This window comes from Bufo gargarizans, chromosome 7, assembly GCF_014858855.1.
Source record: "Bufo gargarizans isolate SCDJY-AF-19 chromosome 7, ASM1485885v1, whole genome shotgun sequence".
NCBI lineage: Eukaryota > Metazoa > Chordata > Amphibia > Anura > Bufonidae > Bufo > Bufo gargarizans.
Genome location: NC_058086.1, coordinates 144,965,479 through 144,983,033, shown reverse-complemented (window position 1 = coordinate 144,983,033; position 17,555 = coordinate 144,965,479). Strand labels below are relative to the sequence as shown.

General features: G+C 42.0%; 1 protein-coding gene across 2 annotated transcripts in view; it reads left to right on the top strand.

Annotated features, from left to right (window-relative positions):
• Positions 1–16,818, top strand: part of CDC14A (cell division cycle 14A) — a 94,149-nt gene extending 77,331 nt beyond the window's left edge. The window contains exons 15-16 of one of the 2 annotated variants that reach the window (XM_044300795.1): positions 6,609–6,888; positions 13,265–16,818. In XM_044300795.1, coding sequence (XP_044156730.1) covers positions 6,609–6,888; positions 13,265–13,294 — 310 coding nt within the window. In that variant the 3' untranslated portion in view covers positions 13,295–16,818. The remainder of the gene's footprint in view (positions 1–6,608; positions 6,889–13,264) is intronic. The other variant, XM_044300796.1, reaches the window with a different exon arrangement.
• Positions 16,819–17,555: the final 737 nt, after the last annotated feature.

Below are 17,555 nucleotides of genomic sequence, written 5' to 3'. Positions count from 1 at the left end.
CTGATCAGCCACGCTACTGACTGAGCCACCACCCCTCGCTCTTCCCTGGTCTGACGAAAAGTGCTAAAGGGGTTTTCCAACATTATTTTTTTTATTAATTTATAACTAAAGCCCTGATTAAAATAATAAAAAGGCACTGACACTCACCTTCCTTGGCACCTCAGATCCAATGCCACCGCTTGGGCCTCTTCCCAGGCTGCAGTGATTTCCTGTACACCTACGCAGTGATGAGCTATGCTGCAGCCAATCACTGACCTGGTCATAGGCTATACATCACTGAGACCAGTGGTTGAATCCACCATTGTACGGTATGTCCTGACGGGGAGGTGTTGCTGGATCGGAGGGGCCAGGAAAGGTAAGTACATGTGTAAGGGCCCAGGCTGTTTCAATAAATAAACAAAAATTGAAAAGATCTTGTAGAAAACTCCTTTGACACTCTCCGCCATGCTAAAAGTTTAGACCGAGAGAAAAGATTCTGGACAGGAACTAGTATGCGTGGAGTGACTTCAAAAAATGATATCCAGAAAGGCATCCACCCATTTTTATAGAAAAAAAAAATTCATATCATACATTCACATATGTTAATGTATGATGGAGGTGGCTCTTCGTAGGGGTATTCCAGTGCGGGAAAAAGGCTGTCCCAGGGGCTGCACATGCTGTGGTAAAATAACAGAATTTATGCTCACCTTACTGATCCCCACCGGGGTCTCCGCTCTGCTGCACCCCACGGGCTGCAGCGATGAACTGCCTCAGCCACTGACCGGCTGAGCGCCATTACCGCCATTTCCTGCCATGTCGAGAGCAGGAGCAGAAAGTGGAGGGCAGCAGGGGACCCCAACACCATTGGAAGATAGGAATGCCCCTTAAAGATATACACTGATCAGCCATGACTTTTGATCCACTGACACGGGAAGCGATTAACATGGATTATCTCATGGCAATGGCACCTGTCAGGGGTCGAGATGTATTAGGCAGCAAGTGAACAGTCAGTTCTTGAAGGTGATGTGTTGGAAGTAGGAAACATGGGCAAAATTAAGGATCTGAGCGACATTGACAAGGGTCCAATTGTAATGGCTACACCAGAACATCTCCAAAATGGCAGGTTTTATGGGGTGTTCCTAGTATGCAGTGGTTAGTACTTACCAAAAGTAAAAATGCAAGAGGTGGGTTTCTCAAAAAAATCCAGGATCCTGTCCTTCCCTTTTGCAGTTAAAAACCCCATGGGCTCAGAGGTAGCAAATACGTATTGATCTTTTATTATGTCACAATGATGATTATGTATTTTGGGGTGTACATCCCTTCTTCAGGTCAGGATAACCAGTGAACTGTCAAAGGGTCATGGGCGCCCAAGGCTTATTGATGCACATGGGGAGTGATGCAGAACAGAAGAGTTATTGGCTATGATAGAAGGGTGTCAGAATGCATTGCATGGTGTATGGGGCTCAGAGGAAGACATGCAAATAAAGAGGAAAGGAGGAGGAATCGATTAAAACATGTATTTAGTAAATTGCATGTAGTGGGATAAACAACACAATAATTTAAACTTCATTATATGGGATGACCCCTTTAAGAATGGTCACTATGCCCATGCTGACCGCTGCCGAAACCTTCTACATGGGAGCAGCAGAACTGGACCATGGAGCAGTGGAAGAAGGTGGTCTGGTAAGCTCTTGGTGCCAGACACTACAGGACACCTTAAGAGGGGAGTCCATGCCTCAATGAGGTATAGCTGTCTGGGCACCATTAGGGGGGCCTACATAATATTAGGCAGATGGTTTATTGTTATGGCTGATCAGTGGTACAGTTTTCATGTTCAGAGACAGTAGACTAGATGGAGTCATGGCTAAAAGAACTGATGGATATTATACATAGATAATAATCGGTTTCATAAATAGCCAGTATAGACATATGATCAATCTCTAGATAACTAACATTAATTTATAGATTTTCATTATGGCTGTTATAGAGTATTGATGGAGTAGGATACAATAGGTAGGTAAGGTAAATATGAGCGATATAATGATACTGTCATTATACCATTCATTTTCCTGTAAATGTAGATAGAAAGATGGATGGATAAGAGAATACTACCACGCGAGTGATTAAAGAGGGAAGAAATAATGTAATTTTCCCTGATGCCTGCAGCCTGCCTCCGCTAGGGAAAGAATCATACTTGCCTTCTCCCCACAATGACCCATCTCTGCTGAAGCCAGTCAATGACTGCAGCTGAGCAGATGATCATGCCCATGTCAGGGAGGAGGTAAACAGGAGATGGACACATGGAAGCCAGCGGGCAGGACCAGAGCAGTGGGGAGTAGGCAACTCTGGTTCTTTCCCTAGTGGAGGCAGGCTGCGGACATCGGGGACAATCCCTTTAAAAGTGACGAGGGCTGAAAATATTGTCAGAGCTCAAGTGTACAGGAGTATTATGGCTCCATACAACTTCAGAGTTTTACAGAACTGTAATATAGCACCTATAGAAATCTATAGGCCCATATTGTATATGGTTCTGCCAAGTTCAAGAGCCATCTGTCTAAGGCTCCATTCACACATCCGCAATTCCGCTCTGCATTTTGCAGAACGGAATTGCGGCCCCAATCCGGAAATGCGGACCCGCACTTCCGGGTCCGCATTTCCATTCCCGAAAAAATAGAACATGCCCTATTCTTGTCTGCACTCGCAGACAAAAATAGGCATAGTCTATTAGTGCCGGCGATGTGCGGTCCGTGGATACGCAAAACACACACAGATGTGTGAATGGACCCTAAGGAATGAAAAGCACAAGCCTTAGTTACAGCTCATGTCTGTCATGAAGAAGTTAACACTTTTTGTGCTCTTAGATTCTGCCTTTTAAATTGTTGCGTGGGATAATATTTAATTACACTTGACAATACTAATGTCGCTGTACTAATAACTCTCAGCAAGAAGTATCATCTGCCAGTATGAAGAAGTATGTGTGTGTGTATATATATATATATATATATTTTTACACACCATATTTTTCCCCCTATAAGACACTCTTGTCCATAAGATACACCTAAGTTTTAGAGGAGGTAGATAAGAAAAGAAAATATTTTCAGATCAGCCCCCCAATCAACCCCACTGTTAATCAAACCCCTAATGTTAATCAGACCCTAATCAGACATCAGATCAGACCCCCAGTGTTAATCAGGCTCCCAGTTAGACCTGAGATCAGACTCCCAATGTTAATCAGACCTCAGATAAGACCCCCAGTGTTAATCAGGCTCCCAGTTAGACCTGAGATCAGACTCCCAATGTTAATCAGACCTCAGATCAGACCCCCAGTGTTAATCAGGCTCCCAGTTAGACCTGAGATCAGACTCCCAATGTTAATCAGACCTCAGATCAGACCCCCAGTGTTAATCAGGCTCCCAGTTAGACCTGAGATCAGACTCCCAATGTTAATCAGACCTCAGATCAGACCCCCAGTGTTAATCAGGCTCCCAGTTAGACCTGAGATCAGACTCCCAATGTTAATCAGACCTCAGATCAGACCCCCAGTGTTAATCAGGCTCCCAGTTAGACCTGAGATCAGACTCCCAATGTTAATCAGACCTCAGATCAGACAAAAAAAAGTCAACTCCCTTCTCCAGTTTCCTCCGCCTCTTTTGAGGCACTGCACAACATGACGTCACAAAGCGCCCACATCCTCATAGAAGCTCTCATTAGCGCCCTATAAGCAATTTTTTGGGGTGAAAAAGTGCGTGTTATAGGGCAAAGAAATGTGTGTGTGTGTGTGTGTGTGTGTGTGTGTGTATATATATATATATATATATATAATATATTTATATACACACACACACACACACTCCTCAACATTGAATGTGCAGCACCAAGATGTACAAGCCGTAAGGTTGTGCAAATCAAGGAAGCAGCAGGGGTTCAATTACACAGAAATCCCTTATTAGTGTTGTTTGCTTAGAAGTAAAAACACAACCAAAACTAAGACGGGCAGCATTTTCTCCTTGTAGAATGTGCCACCTTTTGTTGGCACAGTATACCGGCTGTATTACTTTCTGCAATAGTTTTCAGCAAATAAAAAAACCTGTTAATAAATGAATAGTTTAATGCAGTAAATTTAGAGCTCATCTACTGAATAGCACATCCGTAGATGAGGTATGTGGAGATATCCAGCAGGGAATAGAGACAACAACTTGAGCCTGTGCCATGCCTGGTAAAGAAATGCTTCCTGCAGCTCTAAATGCTCTCCTGCTGACTGCTCCCTTTTTCCTGGAAATTCCCATTTTACTGCTGATATTGAACAAGTTATTTTCACACTGGAGGGAAATTTTATTACTTCATCTGATATTCTTATACAAAATGTCATCAGTCAGTAGAAAAATAACAAGCATGTGTACACTTTTACTCTCCCACATATTGTTCTTTTGTATACATAATGTTTCCTGTGATTTTATATGCCGACTTATTAAGCAGCCTCAGCGCCGATAGACATTTTGTGGAATGAAGCAGCATTTATGTGAAATTAGGTTAGTCTGGCAACATGCCTCCTCAGAGTTGATAGAATGGTCACCACATTGTGCTACATTATAAAGAATTGACCCACTGCATGAATACAGTTGAATACAAAAAAATAGGTAAATGAACTCTTACAGGAACTACCTGGATTCTGGGTTGATTACTAATAAAATGTGGTCTGTTTGTCACAATTTTAGACAAATGCAATAATAATACACAAACCGTTGTACCCTTCATGTCTTATTGAGCATATGAAGTAAATATCTGCATTGCAGGGAGAAAAAGTAAGTGTACCCCTGTGTTACTGACTTCTCTAAGAACTAATTGGTAAGACATCTTTCAGTTAAAGCGATGAGATTGGAAGTGCGGGTTTCACGGGTGATTTGCCTTTTAAATTAAGGCACACAAAGCTTGGTTACTGACAAATCTGTTCTTCTCAAGTGTGAACCATGCCTTGATTCAGAAGATGTGTTATTGAGACTCATGAGTCTGGGAACAGCTACAAAAGCATTGCTAAAGACCTGGGTGTACATCAATTCGCAAATTATTGACAAATGGAGACAATGCAGGATTGTTGCTACTCTCCCTAGGAGTGGGCATCATGTTGAGGATCATTCCAAGAGCACTATGGGCAAAAGGTGAGGAAAAACTTAATGGTAACAGCAAAGGTCCTACAGAAGACACTACACACTGCAAAAACCTGTTTATGCATAAACTATTAGAAAACCAAGAGTGGTGTTCATGGAAGGACACCATGAAGGATGCTTCTGCTGTCCTTCATGAGGCCCATCTCAAGTTTGCCCAAAACCACCTTCTGGCACAATGTTCTATGGACAGATTAGACAAAAGTAGACCTTTTAGCACAAATGTAAAACACTATTGGGGGTATTTATCATTACCACCACTCCAGACTGGTGTACAAAAGTCCTAAACCCTTCCAGCAGCACAGAGGATATCGTAGACCAGCGTAAAATGCTGGTGTATAATAAATTCCCTCCTATGTTTGATGGAAAAAGAACACCTCAGCTTTGAAGCATGGTGGAGGGAGCATTATGGATTGGGGCAGCTTTGCTGTTTCAGGGTCACTGAGGGATCATTACAGGAGCAGAACAGCAATCCATGACCTCATGCTAAAGAGATTGGGTAATGCAAAAAGATCCAAAGCACACAAGTAAAGAATAGTTGAAAAATAAGATTTGTGTTTTGGAATGGACAAGTCAGAGTCCTGACCTTAAGGGTCCATTCACACGTCCGTAATTGTTCTGCGGATCCGCAAAACACGGACACTGTCAATGTGCATTCCGCAATTTGTGGACCGCACATCGCCGGCACTATAGTAGAAAATGCCTAATCTTGTCCGCAATTGCGGACAAGAATAGGACATGTTCTATTTTTTTTGCGGAAACGGAAGCACGGATGCGGAAGTGCGGACGCGGACAGCACATTTCGGCCCTATTGAAAATGAATGGGTCTGCACCCGTTCCGCAAAATTGCGGAATGGATGCGGACCTATTTGGCGGACGTGTGAATAGACCCTACCCCTACTGAAAGCTATGATATGAATTGAAGAGAGCCATGCACACATTGTATCCCACACACATTCATGATCTTAAACAAAGGGATGAATGGTCAGACATTTCTCCTCGGTGTTGTGCAAATCTTAGTTGCAGCTACAGAAAGAATTTGCTACTGCTAAAGGGTGATCTAGAGCTCGTTACATTCAAAGGTTCACTTACTTTTTCTTCCTGCACAGTGGATGTCTAAAAGATATGACCTGTTTCCAGTTGTGACTTGGATACCAATAAGACCGCATTTTTATTAGTAGTCAATGCAGAAATAAAGGTAAATCCAAAGGTTCACTTACGTTTTCTAGCAACTTGAACGGAGATCATTGTACGGTATTATACCAGTGGTGCATGCTGGTGACACATGTTAACTGTATAATACTTAAACATTTGTGCTGTGTTGTACTGTATGTGCTTTATTAATTGCTTGTGTACCAGCTCCAGCATGACCTATGAAAGCATGTCATCATTCATGTCATTTTCCTGCATGTTCTTCAGCTGTGTCAGTGCACCAGGGTGATATCCCCTCATGTTTTCTCCTCTCAGTTATTCTGTAAGCTCACGGTTTGCTGGCTCGCTTGGGAATCTGAACTCTGCTCTGGAAGAGATAGACAGCTCGCGCAGTTCCCCTCCCTCCCGCCCCAGCTACTCCCCGGCTCACCCTTCCAGCTTGTACCCCTCCAGTCCTCTTGGCCGAAGCCAAGGCGAGCTCAACAACAACCGTAACTGGAATGTGTCTACTGCTGGCAATGATTCACACGGATCCTTCCGACCCTCATACACGGGCCTCACTTCCACTGCACGTTATCTCAGCCGCTCTATTCCTGTAAGTGTCCTCATATTGTACGCTAAGTACCATTGGGCAAACAGTACCCATTCCTGCCTCTGCTTAACGCTTCCTTGCCTTGGGTTTATTCTTAGCTAACCAGTCATGCTGTGGTGCTAACTTAACAATGTGTTTTATGCATCTGCTGAATTTTCATCTGGACAACAGTAATAGGAGAAGATACTGACCAGTCATAGCAGGAAAGGCAATATATACGCTACATGGTTATGTTCACATCTGAGTATTAAAAAATACAACCCCGATTCCAAAAAAGTGAATAATGTAAATAAACACAGAATGCAATGATTTTAAATCACATAGACCCATATTTTATTCACAGTAGGTCATAGAACACATATCAGATTTTGAATGCAAGACATTTAACCGTTTAAAAAAAAAAAAATGACCGCATTTAGAACTTGATGACAGCAACACATCTCAAAAAAGTTGGGACGGGGGCAACAAAAGGCTGGAAAAGTAAGTGGTACTAATAAATAAAAAAAACTGCTGGAAGAGCAATTTTCTCATAAGTCACATGACTGGGTATAAAAAGAGCATGTTAGAGAGGCAGAGTCTCTCAGAAGCAAAGATGGGCAGAGATTTACCAATCTGCAAAAAACTGCATCTAAAAATTGTGAAAAATTTCAGAGAAATGTAAAATTGTGACGACATTAAATATGCCACAATCTACTGCGCATGGTGTCAAAAGATTCAGAGAATTTGGAGAAATCCATGTGCACAAGGGACAAGGCTGAAGGTCAGTTTTGGATGCCCGGGATCTACAGGCCCTCAGGTGGCACTGCATTAAAAACAGACATGGTTCTGTACTGGAAATCACGGCATGGGCTCAGGAACACCTCCAGAAATCATTGTCTGTCAACACGCAACATGCAATCCACAATCCGCAAGTTAAAGCTGTGTCTTGCAAAGAAGCCATATGTCAGCACGATCCAGAAACGCTGCTGTCTTCTCTGGACTAAAGCTCATTTAAAATGGACTGAGGCAAAAGTGTTCTGCGGTCAGATGAATCAAAATGTGAAATTCTTTTTGGAAACCACAGACACGGGTGTCCTGTGGAATCAAGAGGAGAGGAACCATCCAGCTTGTTATGCCTGTGGCATGGGCAGCTTACACCTCTGGAAAGGCACTATCAATGCTGAACACTATAGAGAGGTTTTGGAAGAACATATGTCTCCATTAAGATAATATCTCTTTCAGGGAAGGCCTTGGATATTTCAGCAAGATCATGCCAAAACACACACTGCATCCATCACAACAGCATGGCTTCGCAGAAGTGTCCGGATGCTGAACTGGCCTGCCTGCAGTCCAGGACTTACACCAACAGAAAATATTTGGCATCATGAAACGAAAATCCAGCAAGGGCTGTTGAGCAGCTAGAATCCTACGCCGGGCAAGGATGGGACAACATTCCTCTTCCAAAACTCCAGCAATTGTTCTCTTCGTGTCCCAGACATTTACAGACTGTTGTTAAATGAAAAAGGGATGCTACACAATGGTAGACATGGCCTTGTCCCAACTTTTTTGTGATGTGTTGCTGCCAACAAGTCTTAAATGAGTAAATTTTTTCATGAACTGGTAAAATGTCTTATTTAAGGGCACTTTCACACTTGCGTTTTCCTTTTTCGGCATAGAGTTCCGTCCTAAGGGTTCAATACCGAAAAAGAACTGATCAGTTTTATCCCCATGCATTCTGAATGGCGAGTAATCCGTTCAGGATGTCTTCAGGTCAGTCTTTTTGACTGATCAGGCAAAAGATAAAACCGCAGCATGCTACGGTTTTATCTCCAGCCAAAAAAACTGAAGGCCTGAATGCCCGAATTTTTTTTCCATAGGAATGTATTAGTGCCGGATCCGTCCTTCCGGTCTGCGCATGTGCAGACCTGTAAAAATCAAAACGGACCCGTTTGTCCGTATGACAAATGGACAGACTGATCCGTTCCTGCAATGCATTTTTAAGACTGATCAGTCTTGAAATGCCATCAGTTTGCATGCGTTTTGCGACTGAACTGCCTGCCGGATTCCTCTGCCGCAAGTGTGAAAGTCACCTAAGTAGAAAGCACCAACCAATATACCGACTGTATCCATATATACTTATAGAACAGCTGTACAGCGTGGTTGTATTAGAAAGCTTTACGTCATGGATCAAGTCTCATTTCACTGGGGTCCAGTGCCATGGATATCTCAGGATACGCTTCCTTCATTTGACAACCAAGGAGGCTGCACAGTGAGAACTGATGGCCACTTCATCATGTGGAGTAGGAAATTGGCTCTTTATGTAGTTGACACCCTGCCGATTTCCTGAGCCTTACAATAGTAACGTGTTCAGGAAAAGACAGCAAAGCAACTTTGCACAATGTCTAAAATGAAAACTAAAAATAAGATTTTTCCATTGAAAACATATTAGGAATTTTAAGGGGTTTTTCGGTACTTTAATGTTGATGAGCCTTCCTCAGGATAGGTCTGACGCCCAGCACCATTACCAGCTCCCTCCACTACAGTAGTTCTGGTGCTGACTTGGTTGGACCCCCTCCAATCAAATATTGGGTAGGCCATCAATAAAAAAATTACTGGAAAGCCCTTTAACAAATGTTGAGGGAACAGATTTAAGAATTTAACCACTTCCCGACTACCCATTGACTATAAACGTCCTTGGGCGGTCAGTTTAGCTAATCGTGCAGCTGCCGAGCGGGGGGCCTGCTGTCAGTTACAGCAGGGCACCGCAGGGAGAAGACAGGGACTGTTCCTGGGTGTCGCTGCCTTCTAGATCGCTGTACAGCCTCTCTGGGGGGTGTATTTCCACTGTAACTGGGGCTACTATGTCAGCCCCAGTTACAGGAGAAATCAATAGTGAAAAAAAAAAAGAAGTTAAATGTCCCCCAGAGGTCTTGTATAACCTTATGGGGGACACAAAGTGTAAAAAAAAATATAAAAAAAATAAAGTGTTTAAAAAAATAAATAAAAATAAAATAGTTTCACATTTAAAAAAAAAATAATCCCCCCCCCAATGCATTATTTAAAAAAAAATTGTAGAAAAAATAATAAAATAGACATATTTCACTGCGTCCGCAACGACCGGCTCTATAATAATATCATATGATCTACCCCATCAGGTGAGCCGTAAAAAAAAATATAAACATTGCGCCAAAACTGATTTTTTTTTTGTGAGCTCACCTCCCAAAAAACATAATGTTAATCAATCAAAAAGTGGTATGTACCCCAAAATGGTAGAAATAAAAACGTCACCTCATCCCTCTATGAAAATTGCAACACAAAAACATGTTTTTTTTTTCTAAATATGCTCTTATTGTGTAAAATGTAAAACAATAAATAAAAAAATAGACATATTCGGTATCACCGCATCCATAACAATTGGCTCTACAAAACTATCACATGATCTACCCCATCAAGGTAACGGTGTAATAAAAACCAAAAATGATGTCAAAACAGTTGTTTTTTTTGTCCCCTCACCTCACAAAAAACATAATATAAATCAATCAAAAAGTTGTATGTACCCCAAAATAGTAGCAGTAAAAAAGTCACCTCGTCCCGCAAAAAACAATCCCTCACACAAGACTATAGCTAGAAAAATGGAAAAAATATGGCTCTAAGAAAATGGCAACACAAAAACATAATTTTTTTTTCTAAAAATGTTTTTATTGTATAAAACGTAAAAATAAACAAAAAACTAGACATATTTGGTATTGTTGCGTCCGTAATGACCGGATCTATAAAAATATCACATGATCCACCTCATCAAGTAAACAGAGTAAAAAAAAAAAATCTTTATGATAACTGAGACTAAATTTGGAATTACCATTTTTTCTAATTATATGGCTTTTCATTTTCACCCAGTATGACACTCTCTAGTTTTATATTTTAGGGAATACTTATTTTTCTGTGTTGGTGCATTTTTTTATGGGTTTAGTACATAACTGAGCATCAGTAGATAGTACATACAAGAGGGTGTTCCCTTGTACTTCTTATTCTTGTGTCGGCAGTCATTAGAGGAGCTGTCTAGAATTAAATAAACATGGCTTCTTTCTTCCAAAAACTCCAATGGATTTTGAGCTGCAATACCAGACACAACCCATTGACAGGCGTGGCACTGTTGTTGTTGTTTTTTTTATAAGAGGAGCAGCCACGTTTATCTGATCCTGGACAACCTCCGGAGCGGGATTAGAAAACTACATGGGCACTTCCTAAAAAAAAAACAGTGCCTCGTCTGTTCACAGGGTGAGTGTGGAATTGCAGCTCAGCCCAATTTCCGTACATGAAGCTGAGCTGCAATACCACAGTGTGTGAACAGGTGTGCACTGTTTCTGGAAAACAAAAAAGCTACAATGTCTTTCTAGTTTTGCACAGCCCCTTTAAAGAGGTTGGCGAGTTTGCAATGTATTTGGTCAAAATGCTATATACAGTCATGGTTGTTCCATGGAGGCCCCCGGCTGCCCCAGTTTGAGTGAACTAAATGTACTCGCTGTTCACGGGCTGCAAGGTGGTGGTCACCGCTTCCCCAAACTGCTTTTGGGTATCTTCTATTCTGTGCAGGTTCTGAATGGCAAATGGTTGCATCCGACACATGCTCCGATACAGGCAGCAGAATTCCCCGTATCTGCGCATGCGCTGGATGCATCCAAAAGGATGGAAGGTAGGAGGAGCCGCCAGACAAAGCCATCGCTGCCATCTTGCAGCCCAGGAACGCAGAGGATGACAGGTGAATATGTTGGCTTAGTTCTAACCGGGGCAGCTGGAAGCCTCCATTAGGACAGCTGGGGAAGAGTAGACAGTCATGTATGCTTATATAGAGCCTACATGACTGTATATGGAATTATGACCAATTAGGCTAGGGCTACACAACTACACTGGTCATGCAACAGCTGTCACAGCTAGGATCGCATAATAGCGATGATACCATAGGAATTAATAGGATTGCAGCTTGTGTTGCAAATTATCCAACATTGTTGGATTTTTTGCGACTCGTGCTGCTATCCAATTAAAGTTGTTCTCCAGGAATTAAAAAAATGAAAATACTTAAATATTATTTTATAATAAATATATTCACAAATACCTTTTCATTATTTAGAATGGCTTTTTTTGTCTAGGGAGCAATCATTAGGAGAAATAAAATGGCCGCCGTCCTATTAGTACACACAAAACCTGTCCTAATCACCCAGGAGGACAAGTTACTTCACCACAATGAGCTATAGTGCTGCCTCATCCTCCTCTCTGCTCTGCTTGTCAGGAATCATGATCCCGAATACAGGTGAATCTGTGTGAATGGAGATGAGGAGGAGACATGAGAGGAGAGTGAGGGCTGTGGGTAATTAGCAGCAGCACTTGTTTACAGTCTCCATTACCACAGTCTGTCCTGTCTGTCCTCTCTGTACTTCATGTCTCTTCATGAACTAAATTCCCCACAGTTTCAGCTAAAGTTCATAATCTCTGACAAGTAGAGAGGAGGAGGAGGATGAGGCAGCTCTTTACCTCAGTGTTGTAAAGTAACTTGTCCTCATGTGTGATCAGGACAGGTTTTGTGTGAACTAATGGGACAGCGGCCATTTTGTTTCCCATGATGATTGCTCCCTAGACAAAACAAGCCGTTATAAATAATGAAAGGTATCTGGGAATATATCTATAATAAAGTAGTATTTAAGTATTTTTTTAATTCCCGGAGAACCCCTTTAACTTCTGTGGGATCGCCACTACTCTGTGATCCTGGCCGCAAACCAGTGTCGCCGTGTAGCCCTAGCCTTACAGTGCAAATTGGCCAACCCCATAAAAACCAGTTGTAGGAACCGATTTATAATAATGGGTAGAACATACGATATGTCAACCTGCACTGCTTTAACTCATGTATTCTATAACTACTAAATACCAAGGAGAGTCTTCTTCCATTTTTGTCCTGTCCATTCACACGTCCACAACTGTTTTGCGGTCCGCAAAGTGCGGATCCGCAAAACACGGACACCGACCATGTGCGTTGCGCATTTTGCGGACTGCACATGGCCGGCACTATAATAGAAAATACCTTTTCTTGTCCTTGTCTGCGGACAAGAATAGGACTTGTTCTATTTTTTTGCAGGGCCGCGGAACGGACGTGCAGATGCAGACAGCAAACTGTGTGCTGTCTGCATCTTTTGTGGCCCCATTGAAAATTAATGGGTCCGCACCCGTTCCTCAAAATTGCGGAACGGATATATTTTGAGGACGTGTGAATGGACCCTAAACATTTCATTGGACCAAAATGTTCAATTAGCGTGTTCCCTCAGCTTCCCCCCAAAGTCCCCCTGCAACCTTCCCTTCTGTATTGATTGTGGTTCTGCTAAGTAATGACTATGCATCTCTTTTCTTCCAGTCCCTTCAGTCTGAATCTGTTCAGTTCTAAAGGTTCCCACGCAGCCGTTAACCCCTTCCCCGTCGCGAATCCGTGGAGAAACGGAAGTGAAGCAAACAAAAGGAATCCATTGTCCAGATAGCATTTGAAGCTTAATGAAAGCCAATGAAAGCGTGCTTCTGCCCACTACTGACATACGCTTCCCTGCTACTGACTGTTTTTTTTATTATCACGTCTGATTAATTTTTATCGTATGAACTGGATTTTATATGGAATTTATTTTTTTGTAGAATTCAACGGTGGTTTGTACATATTTGGTTTGAAAATATGAATGTGCGAATAGGAAAATACTGAGGTATATTTAGGTGTATGTACATATCTAGTAAATTGGCACGCTTAGGACCATGTAGCTAGAATGCTGGATTGCCAGTCCATTGGAAGTCGACAACGGCATGTGTAGTATAGCAGTGGGAAGGTCAGACCTTTCCCAATACTTCCCCACTGGTTAGGGTCCAAGGTTTCCTACTGGTATTCTACTTATGCACCTACTGCAAAGCCTTGGTAGATGTAGTAGGGAAGGAGCTTAGCGGTATAGGAAGGAGTGCATCTTTCCGACATACTGTGTAAGAGAGTTCATACAGTACTTTGCACTTAAAGGGTCCCTGAGTTTTCAGAGACATATCTAAAGTTTTCAGTGTGTGAGTGGCGAGACCCCCACCTATTGCTAGAACGAGGAGAGAGAACTCTTGCATATCGCGCTCTCTCTCCTTGGAAGTGAGACAGACTCGATAGAAAGTCTGTTGAGCCATCTCGTTTCCGTCTTTTGCAGCGAGTAGAAAGAGCATGCTATGCGAGCACTTCTCTCTTCTTTTCTGCGCGATGGACACCTCTCGGACCCTTTCCGATCAAAACTTTTCATATATCTCTATGACGTATCTTAAGTTTTATGATAACTCAGTAACCCCTTAAAAACTCTTTTACACAACCATAATACGGGCACATTTTCGCATCTGTATTACAGCCAGAATATAAGGACCTGCTGCAGACTAAACTGACTTAAAGGTCCCTTTACACGGGATGATATTACAGCAGATTGTCAGGAAGGAAGCGTTCCTTCCCAACAATCTGCTGATTGCTGGTGGGGAGGAGCGATCGCTAATGCCATTGCTCATCCCCATAACGACTTGTTTCCCTACCGCAGATTATGTTTACACAGCACAATCTACTGTCGGGGGAAAAAGGATTTTTGTGTTTGCACAAACGATCCGATTACCTGATGAACGAGCGTTTCACTAATCGGCAGTACATTTATTTACACTGCCAGATCATCGCTAACGAGCGTTACTAAAAAACGCTTATTAGCGGTGATCTATGGAATTCTCAGCCTGTGTAAAGGGCCCTTTAGATCGTCATGATTTATGTCTGGTTCATAGCGGATGTAATAGAGGCGCTACTCTCCCCCTTATGATGGCTGTGTATGTGCACAATGTCCTGAAAGGCTGAATCACAACAATCTGGCATTGGAACTATTTGTCACTGTGTGTGTATATTTATATATCTATATATATTGTATATTTATATATATATTGTAGGTTTATATAGTATATATTAATACTCACACACACTCGTATGTGTATATATACATACATTATATAGATGACAAGTTAGAGCGACATATCTTATGATATATATTTTAAATTTTTAGCAATTCTTTGTAACCAAAAAAATTAGAAGATCTATTTTTTCTGTCTAGAATCATATTTTTATAATAATGTTTGCTGTGAATTATTTTTTACTTGCATTGTTGGTGCAGGTACATTTTATAAAAATGCAATATTAGAATAACCTTATTAGGGCGGTGGTAGAAGTGTCCTGGAAACCAGTGGTTGTTGGAGATTAGGAGAATTATGTGCAGATTTTTATATTTAGAATTGTTATAAACGTAGATGTTCATCTTGATCCAGGATGAGCATCTTGGGACATGTCATTTGGCGGTAGTGTAGAATTCCTATTTCTGTTGTCTTTCCAGTCAACTTTTTTTTTCTACAAAGGGAAATGTGAATTAATAACATGATATAAATGGGTCAAATGCCATAGCAACCAATTCACTTTTTAACCTTGATCAACCTTGTTTGCTTAAAATGAAAGTAATTGTCTTTAATAGGTTGCTGTACATGTGCACTATTCATACCATGTTATTAAATAGGGCTGGTAACAGCTCTCCCATATATCATGTGTTTTGATCTGTACCATATAATAATGTGCAGAAAATAAATTTATTGGGTTGTATGAGATTAAAAGAGCATGGCTGCTTTTATCAAAAATAGCGCCACTTTTGTCCATAGGCTAGGTCTGGTATTACAATTCAGTGGTGCTGAACTGCAGGCGATGGGGAGGAGTGGGGCCATGCTTTTCTAATCTCATACAACCCCTTTATGTGTATTCGCTAGGACAGTGGTCTGTATCCTGTTTCTCTTTCAAATGAAAACGTTTCTGATGGCGGTAAAATACCACAAGTTGCTGATCGCTGCTCTAGCCTATAAGACTTTTAAGCTGGCCCTACACATTAGATTACTGTCAGCCGTATCCACTGATGTTGTCAGGACTAAATGTGTGTAGGAGGAGGGCCTCCCGACTCTCCCTGGTGGAAGATGCAGTATAATTGAAGACAAGGATCAGGCTGTTGTATTTCAACATGCCTGATCCTTTTGTTCTCAGACTTGACATTCATGCTCGGCTGAGCGTGTCTCTTGTGTATGGCTGGCCTTGTTTTGTGAAATATATTTGTTATAAGAATGAATTCTTTACAGTGGAAATGTATAGAATTAGTATTTTATAACACTAGTAGCGCTCATTTTTTTGAGAACTGGTGAAAATGGGAAGCAGGGAAATCAATCTGATCGCTGCTCTCCATTTGCTACCTGCTGTAAAGGAATGACTGCTAGTTTTTTATTAGTTGCCACAGGTAACACTTCCACTTTGCTCTGGTCAGTGGTCCGTGAAAGATCCGTGTTTGGTCCGTGTCTCCATTTTTTGCTCTCCGTGTGTCATCTGTATTTAAAGGACACTGATAGGCTGAAAATTAATTTCCAGAGCATCTCCTATCAATGGTCTGTGAAAACCCAAGGACCAAACACAGATGTGATCCGTGTTGTGTCAGTGGTTTTCATGGACACACAGACTATAATGTGCGTGAGGGATCCGTAATCATGGACACAAATAGGGCATGCTTCCGTGGTGTAATAGGTCAATGGAAAACCACTGATGTGTGAATACACACATTAAAATCAATGGAAACGTGAGTGGCCTGTGGAGACTACGGACAGCACACATCCGGGATTCACTGACCTGCGGCCTTTCACATGAGAAATACAGATCGTGTCAGGATCTGTTTAGGGAAAAACTGATGGTTTTGCTTGCAAGTTGAATACGTTTTGTCTGCGATTGTGTAATTTTTGTCAATGCTGAGGCAATCAGTTTTTGATGCGTGGAGAGAAACTGCAGAATAAGGGCTCATTCACACAACCGTAGGCATATGCGGATCCGCAATACACAGGCACCGTTCCAAGTGCATTCTGCATCACAGATACGGACCCATTGGCTTGAATGGGTCCGCAAATCCGGAGATGCGGAACGGAACCACTATGGAGTGCTTCTGGGGGGTTCTCTTCCGCAAAAAGATAGAACATGTCCTATCTTTTTGCGGAACGGAGAGATGCAGACCCATTCAAGTTGAATGGGTCTGGATCCGTCCCGGAGGCCTCACGAATGTTCTCCGTGCACTGGGACCGCAAATTGCGGCCCCAGTGGACGGAACGGAACACATACGTTCGTGTGAATAAACCCTAACACTCATTATCTCCCTGCAACCATCAGTAAAAAATGCATTGCTTCCAGATGCTGTCCGTTTTTCAAACAAGCCCTATTCACTTCTATGGAGCTAGACCTGCGTGAAAAACGCACAATATAGAACATGGTGCAATTTTTTTCTGACCGCAAAGATGATGCATGAAAAACAGACCCATTAAAATGGACGGGTCAGGATTCAGTCCGGATGCTATGCGTTTACTACACACAAATCGCATCTGGACGGGAAACTCGCTCGTGTGAAATTAGAATTTTATCTGGATTTTTCTTTTAATTTGCCTTGTTTTTAGACCGTTTGACAATGAGTTTCTGTTTGGATGTGATGCGTGTAGTGAACTCATAGCATCCGGACTGAATCCTGGCCCATTCAATTGAATGGGTCTGTCGTTTTTTCATTCATCATCTCTGCGTTCAGGAAAAAAATCGCAGCATGTTCTATACAGTG